This window comes from Hyperolius riggenbachi, chromosome 8, assembly GCF_040937935.1.
Source record: "Hyperolius riggenbachi isolate aHypRig1 chromosome 8, aHypRig1.pri, whole genome shotgun sequence".
Classification (NCBI taxonomy): Eukaryota; Metazoa; Chordata; class Amphibia; order Anura; family Hyperoliidae; genus Hyperolius; species Hyperolius riggenbachi.
In genome coordinates, this window is record NC_090653.1 from 57,710,136 (window position 1) to 57,730,458 (window position 20,323).

Consider the following 20,323-nt stretch of genomic DNA (forward strand, 5'->3'; position numbering starts at 1 on the left):
CACTTGCATAACTGATGTTTAACTCTTTCAGGCAGAGAAGGAAAAAAAGGAACACAGCCTAGTTATTTGTGTGCTAGGCACTGTACATACACATGTCTATCTCATTATGTTACATGTCACCTCGGATGTCCTTTATTAGTCAATGGGGGTGCATTTGTTCTGCACAAGTTAAGAGTTAAAGGGAACCCGAGGTGAGAGAGATATGGAGGCTTACATATTTTATTTCTATTTTTATTATTTTCCTTTTTTTGGCTGGCTGCTGATCCTCTGCCTCTAGTACTTTTAGTCATAAGCCAATGGACCCTGAACAAGCATGCAGATCAGATGTCTATGACAAATCTGACAAGGTTAGCTGCATGCTTGTTTCAGGTGTGTGAATCAGATATTACCAAGCCCGTCATCAGGGGGGTACAACTGTGACTTCCGTCACGGGCCCGTGCTGGGCCCGCAGCCTCGCCCCCCCCCCCCCCCCCCCCCACCAGGCATTAACCTGCTGTCTCTTCCGGCCCCCCCTCCCCCAGCGGCCGTCACTGTTAATACCTTAGCAGCGGCCGCTCTCCCCTCTCCGGCGCCTGTACTTTCCAGCAGCATCTCTCGGCTGCTGTGTGTGATGATGCGGCAGGAAGCATGGCTCGGTTCCCATAGTAACGGCGTATCGCCGTTACAGGAAGCCGCTGCCCTGCTTCCTGCCGCATCATCACACACAGCAGCCGGGAGATGCTGCTGGAAAGTACAGGCGCCAGAGAGGGGAGAGCGGCTGCTGTGAAGGTAACAACAGCGGCTGGGACGAGCGGGGGGGCACCACCTACCCATACTGGGGAACTATACTGGGGCACTATACTAGCTATACTGGGGTGCTATACTGGCTATACTAGGGCACTGTACTGGCTATACTGGGGCACTGTACTGGCTATACTGGGGCACTATACTGGCTATACTGGGGCACTATACTGGCTATACTGGGGCACTGTACTGGCTATACTGGGGCACTATACTAGCTATACTGGGGCACTATACTAGCTATACTGGGGCAAAATAGTGGGGGCAACTATACTAGCTATACTGGGGCACTATACTGGCTATACTGGGGCACTATACTGGCTATACTGGGGCACAATACTGGGGGCAACTATACTAGCTATACTGGGGCACTATACTGGCACTATACTAGCTATACTGGAGCACTATACTAGCTATACTGGGGCACTATACTAGCTATACTGGGGCACTATACTAGCTATACTGGGGCACTATACTAGCTATACTGGGGCACTATACTAACTATACTGGGGCTCTATACTGGCTATACTGGGGCACTATACTGAGGCACTATACTGGCTATACTGGGGCACTATACTGGCTATACTGGGGCACAATACTGGGGGCAACTATACTAGCTATACTGGGGCACTATACTGGCACTATACTAGCTATACTGGGGCACTATACTAACTATACTGGGGCACTATACTGGGGCTCTATACTGGCTATACCGGGGCACTATACTGGCTATACTGGGGCACTATACTAGCTATACTGGGGCACTATACTAGCTATACTGGGCACTATACTAGCTATACTGGGACACTATACTAGCTATACTGGGGCACTGTACTGGCTATACTGGGGCACTGTACTGGCTATACTGGGGCACTGTACTGGCTATACTGGGGCACTATACTGGCTATACTGGGGCACTATACTGGCTATACTGGGGCACTATACTGGCTATACTGGGGCACTATACTGGCTATACTGGGGCACTATACTGGCTATACTGGGGCACTATACTGGCTATACTGGGGCACTATACTGGCTATACTGGGGCACAATACTGGCTATACTGGGGCACTGTACTGGCTATACTGGGGCACTGTACTGGCTATACTGGGGCACTGTACTGGCTATACTGGGGCACTGTACTGGCTATACTGGGGCACTGTACTGGCTATACTGGGGCACTATACTGGCTATACTGGGGCACTATACTGGGGCACTGTACTGGCTATACTGGGGCACTATACTGGCTATACTGGGGCACTATACTGGCTATACTGGGGCACTGTACTGGCTATACTGGGGCACTGTACTGGCTATACTGGGGCACTGTACTGGCTATACTGGGGCACTGTACTGGCTATACTGGGGCACTGTACTGGGCGTGCACAGCAGTCTGTAGGGGGGCCCAGGCTTGATGTTGTGTGAGGGGCCCCAAAATTTCTAATGGCGGCCCTGGATATTACTGACCAGAAAGATCAACAGGGCTGCCAGGCAATTGGAATTGTTTAAAAGGTAATAAATATAGCAGCTTACATATGTTTCTCACCTCGGGTTCCTTTTAAAAGTTAATGTTAGGCACAGGTGAGGTGGAAATGTTAGTGTTAAACAATACACAGTGGATTAAAAATTATTGTTAAGCAATGTATGCACTTAAAGAGAACCCGAGGCGGGGTTCTTACATCGCAATCCGCATACAGAGGCTGGGTCTGTCTATAGAGCCCAGCCTCTGCTGCTAGTTAGTTCCCTCCAAAGCCCCCCTGCACGCTGTCAGACCCCATATCACGAATGACAGTCTCGGCTGCTCCCCCGCCTCCTGAATCGCTCCGGTCCCCCTTCCCTACAATCAGCGGCGAGGGAAGGGACACCGGCGGGGACCGGAGCGTTTCAGGAGGCGGGGGAGCGGCGAGACTGACATTAGTGAGATAAACACAGCCGGCTGCGACACGCTGCGAGTCGCCAGCGCGGCTGTGTTTTATGGGGTCTGACAGCGTGCAGGGGGGGGGGGGGGTGTCTTGGGAGGAAACTAACTAGCAACAGAGGCTGGGCTCTATAGGCAGACCCAGCCTCTGTATGCGGATTGCGATGTAAGAACCCCGCCTCTGGTTCTCTTTAAAAGGAACCCAAAGTGAGAGTGATATGGATGTGTCTTAAAGTGAACCTTAAGCCAGAAAAAAAAAATGAGTTTTACTCACCTGGGGCTTCTACCAGCCCCCTGCAGCAGTCCTGTGCCCTCGCAGCCACTCACTAATCCTCTGGTCCCCCGCTGCCAGCTAGTTTCGTTTTTGCCGACAGGCCCGTCAGGACTGGCCACGCGTATCTTTTTCCGCATTACCGACTGTATTTAGCGCTATTGCGGACCGCAACGCGTTCAAAAATACGCATTGCCGCATATCTACGCGTAGGTAATCTGGCAACGCGTATTTCTGTACGTGTCGCTGTCCGCAATATCGCTAATTACAGTCGGGAATGCGGAAAAAGATATGCGTGGCCAGTCCTGACGGGCCTGTCGGCAAAAACGAAACTAGCTGGCAGCGGGGGACCAGAGGATTAGTGAGTGGCTGCGAGGGCACAGGACTGCTGCAGGGGGCTGGTAGAAGCCCCAGGTGAGTAAAACTCATTTTTATTTCTGGCTTAAGGTTCACTTTAAAGCAGACCTGAACTTAAAACTTCCTCTCTTCTCTAAATGATACGCAACAGCATAATAACCTTAAAAACGTAGTGCCAGGAATAGAGTGTGGGGTTTCATTTTTAAATGCAGGCATAGGTGTGGGGTGAAGGTTAGTGTTAGCATGTTAGTAAGCATAGGTAAGTCCTGAAGAAAAGTGTTAGGTACTAGTAGAGCAGTGGTAAAGGTAAGTATTAGGCTAAGCCAGGGGTAGAAAACTCAAATACAAAACGGGCTGAAACTCAACAAGGAGACAAAGTCGCAGAGCAACCTCAATGTCCAGTGGCCACCTCTCTCCCTAATAAAAGTTTCCTGATGTCTAATGCCCGCTTCTCCTCCCTATACAGTTCCCTGGTGTCTCCCCACGCACCCCTTGACTCAGAGCCGAGTAAAATAATAGATTTATACATACCTGGGACTTCCTCCAGCCCCATCCGCTCGGATCGCTCCCACGCCGCCGTCCCTCACCTTCTCTATCGTCGGTAACGGGTCTCGTAGCTCCGGCCAGGCACATGCGTAATACAGGCACCGGCGAGATGGACGGAGCCCCTGCGAATACGTAAAACTGGCCGAAGTTACGAGACCTGGTATCGGCGATAGAGAAGGCGGAGGATGGCGGCATGGGAGCGATCCGAGCTGATGGGGTTGGAGGAAACCCAAGGTATGTATAAATCTATTATATTTACTCAGGCACTGAGCCTCTTAAGGCCTCTTGCACACTGCAAGTGATTCCGATTCAGATTCCGCTTTTTAATCAGTTTTTACTTCCGATTCAGATTCTGATTTGAAGTTTGCTCCCTGCACACTGCAAATCTGAATCTGAATCGGCTGTAAAAACTGATTAAAAAGCGGAATCTGAATCGGAATCACTTGCAGTGTGCAAGAGGCCTTAAAGAGGAACTCCAGTGAAAATAATGTAATAAAAAAGTGCTTAATTTTTACAATAATCATGTATAAACTAGCGTCCTTTCTATTTCTTAACGCTGCCACCGTTGCATTTCAGTGCTTATGCGCGCCCACACCCGCCGCGCACATATCCCCGTCTTCCTGTCCCAACGGTTGTCCACGTGCACAGTAGCAAAGAGCATGGACAGGAGTACGCAGGGACAGTTAGGTTTTTTTATATAGGATGATTTAGTCAATGTTTGCCCATTGTAAAAGCTTTCCTCTCCCTGATTTACATTTATCACATGGTGACATTTGTACTGCTGGCAGCTGCTTGCTTTTTTGGCAGCCCCCTAAAGATCCGTTTGTGAAAAGGAATAGATTTCTCATGTAAAAGGGGGTATCAGCTATTGATTGGGATGAAGTTCAATTCTTGGTCACAGTTTCTAATTTGCAGAAACTTTGTAAGCTGGATGTGAGGCCCCAATCAGTTATATGCATTAAACTGCACATGCAGAACAGCAGTCAGCAATGGTTTGGAGGCAATACTGAGGATTGAACCACATAGTGTGGTCAAACCCTGAGAGCAACACAACCAGAAGAAAGTGACTGGCCAAGGTTCTCATTTGATCTCAATCTAGTTTCTTCGCTCTACTCCACAGTAGATCTTCTCACCTGTCCACGGGTCTCCCGATGCTTCCATCTACAACCTCCACACTCTCATCTCCTTTGGACCAGTTAAAGCTGTGGTTGGGATGAATCGCCGGTGGCTGTTTGCTGTTGATTTCTGGCCCGAGAAACAAAAAAGGACGGTGCATGGTATAGGCCGGAAACAAGGACAAATCCAGAGGAGCCTTCAGTCGTTCCAAAACAATTTGAGAGAGGTCCTCTCTCTGGTGTCCTGTGGCACCTGTTTACACAAGCAACAGTCTCAGTCATACTAAAAAAACAAAAAGAAAGGATAGCTGTACTTTTAGCCATAGCTCCTAAACAAGCATGTAAATGAAGTGCTCTGACTGAAGTCTGACTAGACTAGCTGCAGGCTTGTTTGTGGTGTGTGATTCGGATACTGCTGCAGCCAAAGAGATCATCAGGACTGCCAGATAACTGGTACAGTTTAAAAGGAAATAAATATGGTAGCCTCTATAAACCTCTCACTTCAGGTTTCCTTTAAAGTAAACCTGTAGCAGAAAAAAAAAAAAAAAAAAGAAAAAAAAAAAAAAAAGAGCCCCTGCGGAGTACTTACCTCAGGAGAGGGAAGCCTCTGGATCCTAATGAGGCTTACCTACCTCCGTCCTATTGCCCGATCCAGCGTTGGCAGCCCTCACGAGAAGATGGCCATATTTACATCTGCACAGTAGCGGCTGTCCGCTCAGGTTCAAGCGGAAATAGCTGAGCCCGGTTGAGTCTCCTTTACTGCATAGGCGCTATTTTCGCCGGAGTCCGAGCGGAGAGGTGCTACTCCGCAAATATAAATATTGTGGCCATCTTCTCCTCTGCGCTGCCAGCACTGGATCAGGCTGATGGAGGGAGACAGGGAAGTCTCATTAGGGGTTCTTCAGGTGGGGGGTCCTGAGCTGGATACCCTTTGCTGCGGAAGTCGGGGTCATCTTTAGGATCAAAGGGCTTCTCCCTCCAGAGGCAAGTTTTCTCCAGGGGCTCTTATTTCCATTACAGGTTTACTCTGAAGTGGACTTGTACTTCAGGTTGTCAGATTACCGGTGTCGGACTGGGAGGTGGAAAACTGAGGAAACCCACCTGCTGGCCAAGCAGCAGTAACCCTGTGTTATCACTTCCAATAGAAACCTGCAGCAAGTCTTCACTGTGAGCAGCAACGCATTACTGCTGCTTGGCCAGCAAGTGGATTTCCTCAGCTTTTCCAGCTCCCAGTCCGACACCGATGATTACCAATCCTGAACAGCTTTCTGAGGGCTAGTGCACACCAAAAACCTCTAGCAGATCTGCAAAACGCTAGAGGTTTTTGAAGCAAATTTCAGAGCGATTCATAGGCATGTTTAGAGCGGTTTTCTAAACATGCCAAGCATTTTTTGGAGCGTTTTTGTGTAGCAGATGTCATATATTGTTACAGTAAAGCTGTTACTGAACAGCTTTTGTAACAAAAACACCTGGAAAACCACTCTGATCTGGCGTTTTTCACAGCGTTTTGCGTTTTTCCTATACTTAACATTGAAGGCAGAAACGCCTCAGAAATCCAACAAATGCTGCAGCCCGGGCGTTTGCGTTTCTGGAAAAAACAAGCCGCTCTGGTGTGCACCATCCCATTCACTTTCATTAGCCAAGCAGTTTCCCACCTGCAAGCGTTTTAAAAAACGCTGCAGAACCGCTCTGGTGTGCACCAGCCCTAAGAGTCCACATCGTGAATTGAAGAAACATATGCAATGCAAAGCGTGTTTTATAAATGAAAATGATATGTTGGCGTACACAGGGCTGAAAGAGGACATTACATTATAGACTGAATAACGGCTATAGCAAAGAAACCACACTGGACACACATGCACAGCACACCGTACCTATTACAAGGCTGGTTATATACAGCGGCTCCATGATGTGGCTTAGCAGAGCTCCCTGGACCCCGAGAACATTCCATCTCAGCAGCTTGTCCGTGGCAGACATGGAGCACACACGTGCGGCCAGCACACTGGGGGGGCAGTTAGACAGCAGGCGCAGAGATCCCTTAGCATGGATGCTCAGAGGTGCTGTGGTCCGTTCCATCCAAGAACTAGGATAGAGAGTAAAACACATTACCACAGCCATGAAGACACCCTGAGAACCTGTACAACTGTATTAGCACCCAAACCAAGCTGTCCATATAGTGGTTCGGAGACGGATGTGGACTACTTTCCAATTGTCATGCTGTAGAAAACTGTTTGGGCAACTGTTGCCAGCTCAGATGTTAGTAAATAAGGTCCAGTGCTGCCCAAGTGCCGTAAAATTGATACTACAGCTGCTCGCAAATGCCGCATATGCAGCAATGCCATCAGTCATTCTTGAGAAAGTAAAACTGAAGGGAGGAAAAGAAAAAATAATCAGATACTTGCCTATGGAGAGGGAAGCTTCTGAATTCTACTGAGCCTCTGAAGATAGGCGGGCTCCCTACTGAGTATGTGCAAGCACGTTCATGTGCAGTATGGTGCCACCCATCTTCAGGAGCACGCAGAGACACGTGCTCCCGGAAGGAGGCATAACTTCGCCGGGGAACGGCGCTGAAACAAGGGCACCAAAAAGAAACAGAGGTCTCAATAGGATCCAGAGGCTTCCTTTTACATAGGTAAGTATGTGACTTTTTTTGTCTCACTATAGGTTTGCTTTACAGGGGTTCTGTGGGGTGTAAAATAAAACGAAAAAATTGGTTTCTACCGGCCCCCTGCAGCTATTAAGTCCCACGCCGTCACTGAAGCCTCTGCCGTTCGTCGCTGCCGGTGACCAGCTAATTATTTGTCTAACTAGACCAATAGCTCTGCAGCTGCGCAGCCGTGCACGTCCTTGCTCCCGCACGCGTCATCGGGAGCTTACTGCGCAGGCTCAGTACCAGTAAACTTCGTACTGTACCTGCGTAGTAAGCTCCCGATGACGCGCGTGGGAGCGAGGACGCGCGGCAGCAGAACTAATAGTCTAGTTAGATGTATAATTAGCTGGTCACCAGCGGCGACGAACAGCAGAGGCTTCAGTGACGGCGTGGGGCTTAATAGCTGCAGGGGGCCGGTGGAAGCCCCAGGTAAGTGACACTTTTTGTTTTATTTTACATCCACAAAACCCCTTTAAAGCATACTTAAAGTGACATGTAACATGGAGGTTGATGTACTAAGTGCCAGCAATATGGAGTTGATACACTAACCGCCATTAATATTGCTGCACAGGGACACAGATTGGAAGGTCCAGTGTTGACACAAGCCAGGAGATAGGACACAACACAGGGCTCGGAGCGTGCCAACTAGAGAGGTGATACGCTCTAATGCAACTTTACTCTGCAGGGACTACAAGGGTTGACATTAGCTTGGGGGTACCGGAGAGACAGTGTGGGAGGGAAGGTGCAGATGTACGTACAGATCTCCCCATACACACATTTTTTGGGTGGTGGTGGTGGTGGTGGGGGGGGGGGGGGTGTTTGGGGGAGAGTGCATTGTATGGAGCGAAACATATGGTACATAAAAATGTTGTCTGGCTTTGCAAACAATCCTGATAACAAGCTAGTATTTAAAATATTAAAAAGATTATTCTTATTTTTTTCATAGGGAGCTGAATGAACCAGATGTTATATTACATTGACAAGGCATTTGTACAGCCCAAGTAATTTTGGAAAATGTAGTATGTGCTCTGCTGTCTAAACACCTTCCGGCAGCCTATCCTTTGCCGAGAAAGAGAAAGCCCTGGGGAAGCAACATTTGAATTTAAGTATGTTCAGTACATCATAGACTCATTTTCAGATAATTGAAGAAAACTCATTTGGATGGGTGCAGAACTCATATTGCAATATTTTTTTTCCTTTGCACTAAGAAAACATGCCTATTACTCACTTTGGGGGGAGCTGTTGGATCCTATCGAGGCTTCCCCCGTCCTCCTCCGTCCCACGGCGGTCTCGCTCTGGCCCAGGGAATGCACAGCCGACAATTTGTGCAAGATTTACCTTTCCCTGTTCCAGCGGGGGCACTGTTGTGGCTCTCCACTCGGAAATAGCCAATCTCAGTCGGGTCCACTCTACTGTGCAGGCCCCCGACGGGGATCGGTTATTTCCACCTATTTTGGAGCCGAGAGCTGCTACTGCACTGGAGCCGTGAAGGTAAATATTTACATGATGTCCGTTTCTGGACCTGCAGCAAGACCACCGTGGAACGGAGGAGGTCAGGGGGAAGCCTCGACAGGATCCAGAGACCTACCCCTCCCAAGGTGAGTACCCCCCAGGGGCGTTTTTTCTTAGTACAGATCCTCTGGCTGGCGTACAAGGACAGGTGAAGCCTCTTTAGGATCCAGAGGCCTCCCCCTCGAGGAAAGTATCTAAATGTGCAGGTTTGCTTCAAAGGAAAGATCCGAGCTTGATAAAAACGAAAAAAGATATACGGTACTTACTTGTGTCTTCTCCCAGCCCGTGGCAGCTAACATGTCCTTCGCTGCAGCTCTGCTTCCAGCCGCCGGCCCGGGGTCCCCTCCAGTGTAGGTGCCAACGCGCATCTACTGCACCTGTGTGGGAGCTGCTCTCGGTTGCGTTGATGTTGTCTGGAGTGTTCTGCGTGGGCGCAGAGCTACTGCACCTGTGCAGTACAGATGACATCAGCATGATTGACAGCGGCGCTTGCACAGGCACAGTAGAGGCCAACCGGGCAAGGTCGGCTTCTACACCAGAGGCGGCCCCGGGCCAGCGGCTGGGAGCAGAGCTACGGTGAGGGCACAGGACAGCTGCTAGGGGGCTGGAGGAAGCCCAACGGAAGCAAATATATATATTTTTTATTGGCTCAGGCCTTCCCTTTAAGCATAGTAATGACTGATCTTCTTTACTGCTCCTACCACCCTTTCCCAAATGCCTCTAGTGATCACCGTATGAGCTCTGCACATGACTTCTGCTTATATAACCAGACTAGTCAGGTATGGGCAACTCACAGGTGTGACTGTGCAGCTCCTGGTGGGATGTTGTTTAGATAGAGATGGAGGAAGATTCCAGGCTTGAGCACCAGTGCCTGGCTCTCCTGAGAAGGACAGAATATGCACCTATCCCGAGCACCCGGCAGATTGCTGTAATACATTTTGATTTCTTTATACAAGTATCTGTGAAAAAAAGGGAAAAAAATTATGTTATTATGCAAATCTAGCCCTGTGCTTTACGGATATCACTATAATGGCCCATCTACAATTAGGCGTTTCTCCTGAGTTCTCTCCTAGGAGATAATTTTTCATCTTCTATTTAGAATAACATTTCAGCACTCTGCAATTGAAAAAGTACCAAAAGGGAGTTGAAAAATTACTGTCAAAATATGTTCTTACTAGAAGGTGCCTAAAAGGCATTTTATTGATACGGGGTGAAAATATCACAGCGGAGAAAACTTGGGAAAAAGTAAATTGAATAATGGCCATTGTCTTTCACTAGGACTCAAAGTCTAAGGTCCACATTCTACAGAGGCAGTTGTACAAAACAGCCAGTTAGCCTACCAGTATGTTTTTGAGCTGGGGGGAGGACAGCTTTATACATACGGGGAGACCATAAGAACTCCATGCAGGTAGTGTCCAGGCTGGGAATTAAAACTGAGATGTTTGTGCTTCAAGGCAAAGACATCTACGTGAATAATTAAAGGTGGCCAAACATCTACAGTGTTCTCCCCAGAATTTTTTTTACAGCTGGGTGGCATGAAAAAGTAGCCGGGTGGGGCGCAACACAGAAATGCAGTGTCGGTGCTTCTCTGTACAACTCTGCTTACACCATAGGTGGAGGATTAGGAGGCAAGCCGGGGACAGCCGGGTGCCCACCAAAATTTGCCAGGTGGAGCACCAGGCTAAAAGAGCCTGGGGAGAACACTGATCTACCAGTTTGGCGGCCGATCGACCATTCAATTCCATAACTATTGACAATTCTACCAATTTCAGGCCAAAATTGGTCGATTGTATCAGACATGCTGCAAAAAGTTGGCCATGGTTAATTGGGAGCATGGAGGTAACGGTGTGCGAGGGAAATCCTCGGCCACTGTCCCTGCAGTGCACATGTACCCCCTGCATAAATACTTTACCCCTTTGCTGCACGACAGACTCCTCTTGGTTCTTGCCCAACCTAGTTTGCAACCACATGGTTGGAACCCGCAATAAAAGTGGCTATGTATTGCTACGATGCATCGCAATGCAAAACAAGTGCTTTGATCCACAAAGACTCAGCAGTGTGTTGCCGAGCGGTACCACTAGGCACACAATTGCGTTGGAGTCAATAGCTTTACAACAATCTTTATATACTGGTGCAGTATCAGTGCTGCACACATAGCAGTCAAGTGACTGCCTGAAAGTGTGTTCGTGACACGTGAGGGGACAGACGCAAGTGACATTTGACGTCACTGGTGTAAGTGCTCGGGGGCATGCAGATTTCCCTGTCAAAGCCATCTGCCGCAGTGACAAATCTGCATGCAGTGGTGCGGTGTGATGTGGAATGCTCTTCTGCTGCACGCAAAATGCACTGCACCTAGGGGATGATTCACTATAAAAAAGTGCGCCTTATCGTTAACATGCTTTATCAGAGTTAAGACACCTTATCAGGACAAGTGGAGCTCTCGTCATTGCCAATTAGCAGGCATACAATGCTACTCTGATAAGGCATGCTGCTTGTTATAGTGAATCAACCCCCAGTGTTCTCCCCAGAATTTTTTTCTAGCCGGGTGGCATGAAATAGTAGCCGGGTGGCATGAAAAAGTAGCCGGGTGGGGAGAGTTGAAAATGCAGGGCAACAGCATAGGAGGAGGTGAGCCGATGACAGCCGGGTGGTCATTAAATCTAGCCGGGTGGAGCACCCGGCTAAAAGAGCCTGGGGAGAACACTGAACCCCCATGTGTGAAAGTAGCTTGATATCTTTCAGAGGGTCCCAGGCAGCGACCTCGAGGAAAATGTGGGAGGCCTCTAGATCCAGAGGTTTACTTCTACTAAGGGCCCTTTCACACCAGAGGGCTTTTTCGGCGTTTTAACGCCACGGCCGAAGTTGGCGTTTTCCTGGGTAAAATGAAAGTCCATAGACTTTCATTTTACCTTTCACATCTAACGTTGCGTTTTGGAGCGTTGCGTTTCAACGCTCCCAGGAGCTTTTTTAGGGCTGACCGCGGCGTTTCTCATTACAATTGATACTAATGTATTGGCGTTAAACGCCTTAAAATCGCCAGCAGCCAAAACGCAGCGTTTTAGCCTTTTACTGCTGCCTGTAGTGTGAAAGAACCCTTAGAGAAGTAGCAAACGTATTTTCTCTTACCTCGGGTTTCTTGAAGCCCCTTTTACACATGCAGGTTAAACCTGTGTTGCGTTACCGTATTTTGCTGCAAAAGTAATGAAATTCTATGGAGACTTTCACACATATTGTGGTCCCTTGCGCTGCGCAAGGGCAACGAGTTACCGTAAGCACCACGCTTAATGCACAGTGCTTGGGGTAATATCTATGGGCGATGCAGGTAGTGTAAATGACGGAGCGTGGTGCGGAGCAGCGCACAAGCACTGACCGATGGGAATCCCAGTGACATACTGTCTGCCCAGCAGGGAGTACGTCACTGAGCGGGGGCGGGGCTATGTAAATAATACTGTCGGCACACTCTGCCGCAGGTTCATATGTTATTTTTTGCGTTGTAATGGATGTGGCAGGAGGATCGCCTCCTAACTGCAACGCAAAAAATATGTTTAAAACCGGCCTACACTGAGGGTCCTCCTTAGGCCCGGTTCACATTAGCGGTTGTTTGCCAAACGGACCGGATGACCTGACCGGATCCGGACCGGATCCGGATCGGAACCGTACGGTTCTGATCCGGATCCGATCCGGATCCGGTCAGGTTGCATCAGGTGGCAATCAGGATGCGATCCGGATCAGTTTGGCAAAATATACGTAAAAAAAAAAAAAAAATGTTGGGGTCTGGGAGGTCAGCAGAAGGGGGACCTGTGGAATCAGGCCCTCTGCTGTTTAGCACTCACCTCCACCTCCGACATGCTGCCAACATCCTGCCAACACCTCCAGCTCGTGCTGCTCCACTCCAAAATGCTTGCCCATGTGTCCCCAGCCAATATCGCCGCAAAAATCCGCATAGGAAGTGGGGTAGAAGATCCGGATTTCTCAGCCAGTGTGTTGTGCGGCCTCCGGTTCCCATTTGTTTATATTGGCCGGATGGTGCAGTCCGGCTCCGCCCCGGATACGGCTGCCGGAGGGGCCGGATGAAAAAATAGCGCATGTTGGAACGGAGGCCGGAGTCCGGATCCGGCCCGGATCCGGTCCGGCTCCGGTTCTGCAGAACGGACCCATGTGAACGGACGCATAGGCTTTAATTGCTATGCCGTGCGTCCGTTCCGTCCGTTCTGCAGGCGGTGCGGCTCCGGCACGGCGATTCCGGAGGGCCACCGCAAGTGTGAACCGGGCCTAAGATTCTTAGTAAAAGTAAGACTTCTCCAGCATACATCTTTGGAACAAAAACATCATTTTGAAAGGTCTTTTAATGTAATGGGTGGCTTCAGTGAACAGCAGGAAAGCTCAGCGTTGCTCATTTTCTCCTTAGGGTCATAATAAACATTAAAGAGAATCTGAAGTGAAAATAAACTTATGATGATCTGTATGAGATAATGATCTGTATGTGTAGTACAGCTAAGAAATAGAACATCAGTAGTAGAGATAGGAGTCTCATATTGTTTCCAGTACAGGAAGAGTTAAGAAACTTCAGTTATCTATGCAAAAGAGCTTCTCTGAGCTCTTTGAACCAACTTGGGTGGGCTACAGTGCTGTTTTCTGAAGCACTTATCTCAACCTGTCTCTCACTGTTATTATTATTATTATTTATTAGATTTATATAGCGCCAACATATTACGCAGAGCTGTACAATAAATAAGGTTACAGACAATGATAACAGGGGTGACAGAACAATAGAGGTAATAGACAATAGATACAACTAAATACAGGTAATAGCAAAAAGATACACAACACAATGCAGACAGTAGTACAATGCCAGATCATAAACTGGAGTGGTAGTGGTAACAAGTTCCAAATTCTGGGTAAAGTGCACACAGTCAAGTATGATACACAAAAGGGAAAGGGCCCTGCCAAAGGCTTACAATCTAGAGGGAGGGGTTGGTGACACAAAAGGAGGGGGTGCAGCAAGAAGTTATTGGCAGAAAGGATTAGGGCAGTGTTGAGTTGATGTAGGCCTCCTTGGGAGTTTTGAGTGCTTTTTTGAAGGTGTTGAAGGTGGGAGCGAGCCTGATGGGCAGTGGGAGAGAGTTCCACAGGATGGGGGCAGCTCTAGTGAAGTCCTGCAGTCGTGCATGGGAGTGCGAGATTTTACTACAGCAAAGTTCAAAGGGTCATTAGCTCTGATCTCTTTCATACTTTAAATTGCAGAGTGTTATTTTTAAACTGCATATATTAGAGAATAATGCAATGTTATTAAAAAAAAAAAAAGTTGAATAACTGAAAATAAAAATGAGACTCTTTTCTCTTTTCTTTGCTAGTGATGTTTCTGTGTGTCACAATAAAATAAATAAGAAGAAAGAAAAGCATAACCTATTACATCTCACCTTAGTAAAGCTCTTCTTGCCACCACCAATGCATGGCTATCATGAACTAGAAGACCCTGGTATTCCTGCCAGCCCTGATACCAAGTGTACCCAGTTCCTAAAGCCACCAACTCATAGTTATCAATGTCCACTTCTGCACCGGGAACATCTGTGGAGAAGTCAGGAAGTAAAACATTTACTGATATTATCATGAAGGACAGCCAAGGACAGACCTCACTCCTTGAAATAAACCTGAAGCGAAATAAAAGTGGCCAGTTTAACTTACCTGGGGCTTCTTCCAGGCCAATGTAGTCCTTCTGTGCCCTCCCTGTCATTCTGCGCTCCTCTGAAAAGCCTCAGTGGCCTCCTGATCAGGCTCCCGTGGCTGGGAGTGTTCTGTGCTTGCGTAGTTCGTAAAAATTGAAACTACACATGCTCGGTACATTCCTGGCTCCCGAAGCACGATCAATGAGGTGCGCGGCCTGGGCTGCCAATGCGCAGTAGCCCCCGACTGGCTGAGTCAGCCAACTTTCAGAAGGATGCTGCTGTTGAACGGAGCAAGAGACTACAAGAGACCATGAGAACTTCAAGGGCTGAAAGAAGCCCTAGGTAAGTTTAACAGGCGTATGTTATTCACTTAAGGTACCCTTTAAGGAACAGACAAAACATAATTTGAAATCTTAGTGGGTGTGGCTTACTCAGTCTAATTGTCAAACTGACAGGCCACTATATCGCACAACCTGCAAATGTCATCAGTAACTTTGGCTAATGTTTGTCAGAGTTAGGTGTTAGGTGTTGGAAAATGCACTTAAAAGAATGAAGACTGTCAGGGGCAGGGGTCTCAAACTTGCGGCCCGCGGGCCAGTTGCGGCCCTCGATACAATATTTTGTGGCCCTCGCCGGCAAAAGCTTCCTTATAGTTTGCTTCAGTGCTCCCAAGTAATCCGCCGCATCCCCACCGCTAAACGAGGGCTGCAGAGCCCCCAAATCGCCCGGGGGGGCAATCCGCCGGCATTTCGTGGAAGGGGCAGAGCTTTCAGCTTCAGCTCTGCCCCTCATGACGACAATCGCTGCACGGATCGCCGCCTCTCCCCGCCCCTCTCTGTGAACGAAGAGTGAGAGGGGCGGGCAGAGGCGGCGACGCGCCGCGATTGTGAAATTCCTTATGCGGCCCAGCCTCATCCAGACTTTGCCTCCTGCGGCCCCCCAGGTAAATTGAGTTTGAGACCCCTGGTCAGGAGCCAACAGGAGCCAAGTCTTTCTGCACGGAACCACACTGTTGAGATATACATTACGGTTAACCCCCCCCACCCTGAGTTATGAGCGCTTGACTTACGAAAGACTCCCCAATACGAATGGCCTGATCCCGTCACAATGACGTAATTTACATGTGGAAGAAGTTTGAAGGAGCAGCTTCAAACTTCCCCAGTGTCCCAGCATGCGTCATCCGTATCAGAATAGTTGCAGAGCTCACCATCAAACCAAGTCTCCGCCACCGGTTTGCTCTTGTGCATAGTCTTTCTTCATGCATGTCATGTGACAAAAAGGAAGCCAAGCAATGCATTAGTGGGTGCAGGAGGTGGAGTGGTTAGATGGACAGAGCTGGACTAGAAGGTGAGTTCAGTGCTGCTGCTACGGAGAGAGCAAGGCTGGGGACAAAAAGGCACAGAGGAGGACAAAAACACAGGAGGGGACAGAGAGGCATAGAGAAGGACAAAGAGGCACAGAATGGGACAAAGAGGAATAGAGGGCTACAGATGAACAGAAGTGGACAAAAAGGCACAGAAGCAGACAGATCAGAATACATTTTATTCACCAAGTAAGGGGTGTTGTATAAGGAATTGTTTTTGGCACGTACAGCACAGCAAATACAATTTGGATACACATAACACAGGTGAATGGAATACGTACATAGGACAATTTACACAACACAGGGTGGATCGCAATTACATGACGTTAGTTACAGATTGTATTGCTATCGCAGTGGGGGTTACAGAGTTTGGTGAAGGTGGAGGCAGAGCTGAGGGCCAGGACTGTTTGGGGGAAGAAGTTCATGTGCCTGGCGGTCCTGGTAGAGATAGTTCTAAAGCGAGGGCCAGATAAGGACAGAAAGGCACAGAAGGGGACAGAGAAGCATATAAGGGGACACTGGAGGCAATGGGGGACACAAAGGAGGCACAGACGACTGAGGTGGAACAGTGTTCTAACTTAAAGAGAACCCGAGGTGGGGTTCTTCCATTGCAATCAGATGCCTATAGAGCCCAGCCTCTGTTGCTATTTAGTTTCCTCCAAAGACCCTCTGCACGCTGTCAGACCCCATAAAACACAGCCGCGCTGGCGACATGCAGCGTGTCGCAGCCGGCTCTGTTTATCTCACTAATGTCAGTCTCCGCTCTCCCCCGCCTCCTGAATCGCTCCGGTCCCCGCCCACGTCCCTTCCCTCCCTGCTGATTGGAGGGAAGGGACGCGGGTGGGGACCGGAGCTATTCAGGAGGCGGGGGAGCAGCTGAGACTGACGTTAATGAGGTAAACACAGCCGCATTGCGCGGCTGTGTTTTATGGGGTCTGGCTGAGCGCAGGGAGGTCTTTGGAGGAAACTAACTAGCAACAGAGGCTGGGCTCTATAGACAGACCCAGCCTCTGTATGCGGATTGCGATGGAAGAACCCCGCCTCAGGTTCTCTTTAAGAACGGATTAAGGTTAAGAATTAAGCTACAGTCCCAATCTCGTTCGTTAATCAGAGACTACCTGTACAAAAGTTCTGATTACACAAGTTATCAGCATTTGGTGGGTTCAATGATTTCAGACCCTTCACTTTATGTAACCGCCTACCTTTCTCCAGGATGAAAGCCGCTAGGTTGGCCCTGTGCTTGCTGTAGTCACTGTCCAACAAAATGTGGTTGAAGGTGTTAATGGTGACAGCTGCACATCGCTCCTGATGTGTCACAGTATTTTCTGGGGGGAAAAAAAAGGTGAGTTTAAGTGTACCCAGGGCTGTGGAGTCGGAGTCGTGCAATTTTGGGTGCCTGGAGTCGGGAAAAAATGCACCGACTCCGACTCCTAATGAATTTGTAACTGTAATTAAAATAGAAAATATGATAAAATGTTCTATTTCTCAGATAATAGTCATTAAAAATAATGTATATATACAGTATATATACAGTAATAGCTGTGCTTAGTCCACAAAAATGAAATAAACCAATCAAAATTAGTTACTTGTGCTGCTTCAATAAAGCAGTCCCCGTATTTTTAAGGTCAGATATACATATCTGATTGTGACTGTATATATGATGTGTACACAGGAATCTCTTATATATACTAAATAACATCTATGCTGTAAGAATAAAGCCTGATGTGTAGCTGTGTCACTAATAGAGATGGTCAACGAGATGGAAATAATTCTGCATTGATGCTGATTTATGCAAATGTATGCACTCCCTTTGCTGATGAAATCAAATAATTTGATTTGTTGTTAAAATTTGGTTTGGTGACTACAAATTAAAGGGTAACTGAGACGGATGAAAAGTAAAGTTTTATACATACCTGGGGCTTCCTCCAGCCCCCTTCAGGCTAATCAGTCCCTCGCTGTCCTCCACCACCTGGATCTTCTGCTATGAGTCCTGGTAATTCAGCCAGTCAGCGCTGTCCGGCCACATGCCGCTCCCACAGCCAGGAACATTCTGCACCTGTGCAATAGTGCTGCACAGGTGTAGTATGCTCCTGGCGGCGGAGTGTGTGCATGCGCACTACGCCCGACTGGCTCAAGTACCTGGACTCATAGCAGAAGATCCAGGTGGTGGAGGAGGACAACGAGGGACTGATTATCCTGAAGGCGGCTGGAGGAAGCCCCAGGTATGTATAAAACTTTAATTTCATCTGTCTCAGGTTTACTTTGTTACACAGTAGTACTATACTCTACATATGCACTCCCCACAGAGCTGGAGGGAATCCACTGAGAATGCTGTGCACATTGAACACAGAGGTGTTGTCTGTTTACAATCTCCTCATTCCCCTGCAGAGTACCTGCACATCATTCTTACATGTACCCACACTTACATTGCCTAGGGCCTGATAGATGTTCTTTGTTCCGGTCTGTACCTTTTACAAGTACTCTTACCAAGGACTAGTTTTAGTCTAAAGGGAATAAATATAGTAGTCTACATATCCTTCTCACTTCAGTTGTCTTGTAAAATTCCTAAGCGTTGGCAGTTAAGAGACGAATTTCATGTTACATACTTTTAATCAACAAAATTGTAATATGCAAATTAGAGGAGTCGGAGTCGAGGAGTCGGTGGAATCCTAAACTGAGGAGTCGGAGTCGGTGGATTTTTGGACCGACTCCACAGCCCTGAGTGTACCTAAGGTCAAGTAAGGCAAATACAATGCTGGAAATGTGGGCGCAGTAGGCGCCACCATAGGCTGCAATGTGAATTATGGCTATGGTGGTACTCAGGCAGTAATTTGGGCACCCCAAAACACAGAGCCAAAATTACCCTAAAAACAGCATAATTCGGCCACCAGCAACAGCCAAATTACGTCTCACCACAGAGTCCATGGTGGCGTGCGGTGGAAATAGCACTTTACGCCGCCGGGACTTTTGCAGGAGCAGGGTGAGACGTTTTTTGGCTTTACCCTGTGCCTACATTTCCCAGCACTTTCATTACATGTATACCCTGAGGTGACAAACAACATGATGGAATAAACATGTATATATAGTGGCAAGCGTACAAATAACTATGCTGTGTTCCTTTTCTTATTTTTATGCTCAAAAGAGTTAAAGAGACACTGAAGCGAAAAAAAATATATGATATAATGAATTGGTTGTGTACTATGAATAATTACTAGAAGATTAGCAGCAAAAAAAAATATTCTCATATTTTTATTTTCAGGTATATAGTGTGTTTTCTAACATTGCATCATTCTCTAATATGTGCAGATTACACAACACTCAGCATTCAAAATGATTTTTTCAGAGCAGTCTGTGAACTAATGACCTCTCCTCTGGCAGAGAAAAAGAAAACTGTTCACTTACAGGTGAGATAATAAAAAAGTCAGAAGACAGCCTTCGCCACGACTTTGAAAGTCGTAGAGATCAATGGGCCTGATTCACAAAGCGGTGATAAAATACTTTAGGAGTGATAACCTTTGCACCGCTGAGTTAGCACCGATTTGTGCTCTTTATCGCGCACAAAGTTTTATGCACGCAAACGCGTAATTCCGCGCGCAGCGCCCATAGGGTTTAATGGGCGCATTGCGCAGAATTACGCGTTTGCGCGCGTAAAACTTTACGCGTGGAAACTTCGCGCAAGTTTCATTTTATCATGCCTAAACTGAGTTTAGGAGTGATAAAGGGCTTTTCACAGGCGTGCAAACACTTTGCACCGCTTTGTGAATCAGGCTCAATGGCTTTTTTGCATAGAGATAACAACTGGAGTTTCTTAACTCTTCCTGTACTGAAAACAATTAGACTGATGTATCTGATCTTAATGTTTTATTTCTTAGCTGTGCTACACATACAAATCATAATATCATAATTTTTTTTTCGCTTCAGTGTCTCTTTAAAGAGACATAGAAGCAACAAAAAAATATATATAATATGGATTTGTATGTGTAGTACAGCTAAAAAATAAAACATTAGGAGCAGAGACATAAGTCTAATACTGTTTCCAGTACAGGAAGAGTTAAGAAACTCCAGTTATCTATGCAAAAGAGCTATTGGGCTCCACGACTTTCAAAGTTGCAGAGAGTCTTCTGAAGCTTGTTATCTCTACTGTC

The 20,323-nt window shown here is 47.6% G+C and overlaps 1 protein-coding gene across 1 annotated transcript in view; it reads right to left on the minus strand.

Annotated features, from left to right (window-relative positions):
- LOC137528832 (adenosine deaminase domain-containing protein 2-like) overlaps positions 1 to 20,323 on the minus strand; it is a 43,193-nt gene that overhangs the window by 16,057 nt on the left and 6,813 nt on the right. The window contains exons 2-6 of the mRNA XM_068250455.1: positions 17,381 to 17,503; positions 14,570 to 14,717; positions 9,944 to 10,108; positions 6,862 to 7,070; positions 5,006 to 5,240 (exon numbers count right to left, since the gene is read on the minus strand). Of these exons, the coding sequence (XP_068106556.1) occupies positions 5,006 to 5,240; positions 6,862 to 7,070; positions 9,944 to 10,108; positions 14,570 to 14,717; positions 17,381 to 17,503 (880 nt within the window). The remainder of the gene's footprint in view (positions 1 to 5,005; positions 5,241 to 6,861; positions 7,071 to 9,943; positions 10,109 to 14,569; positions 14,718 to 17,380; positions 17,504 to 20,323) is intronic.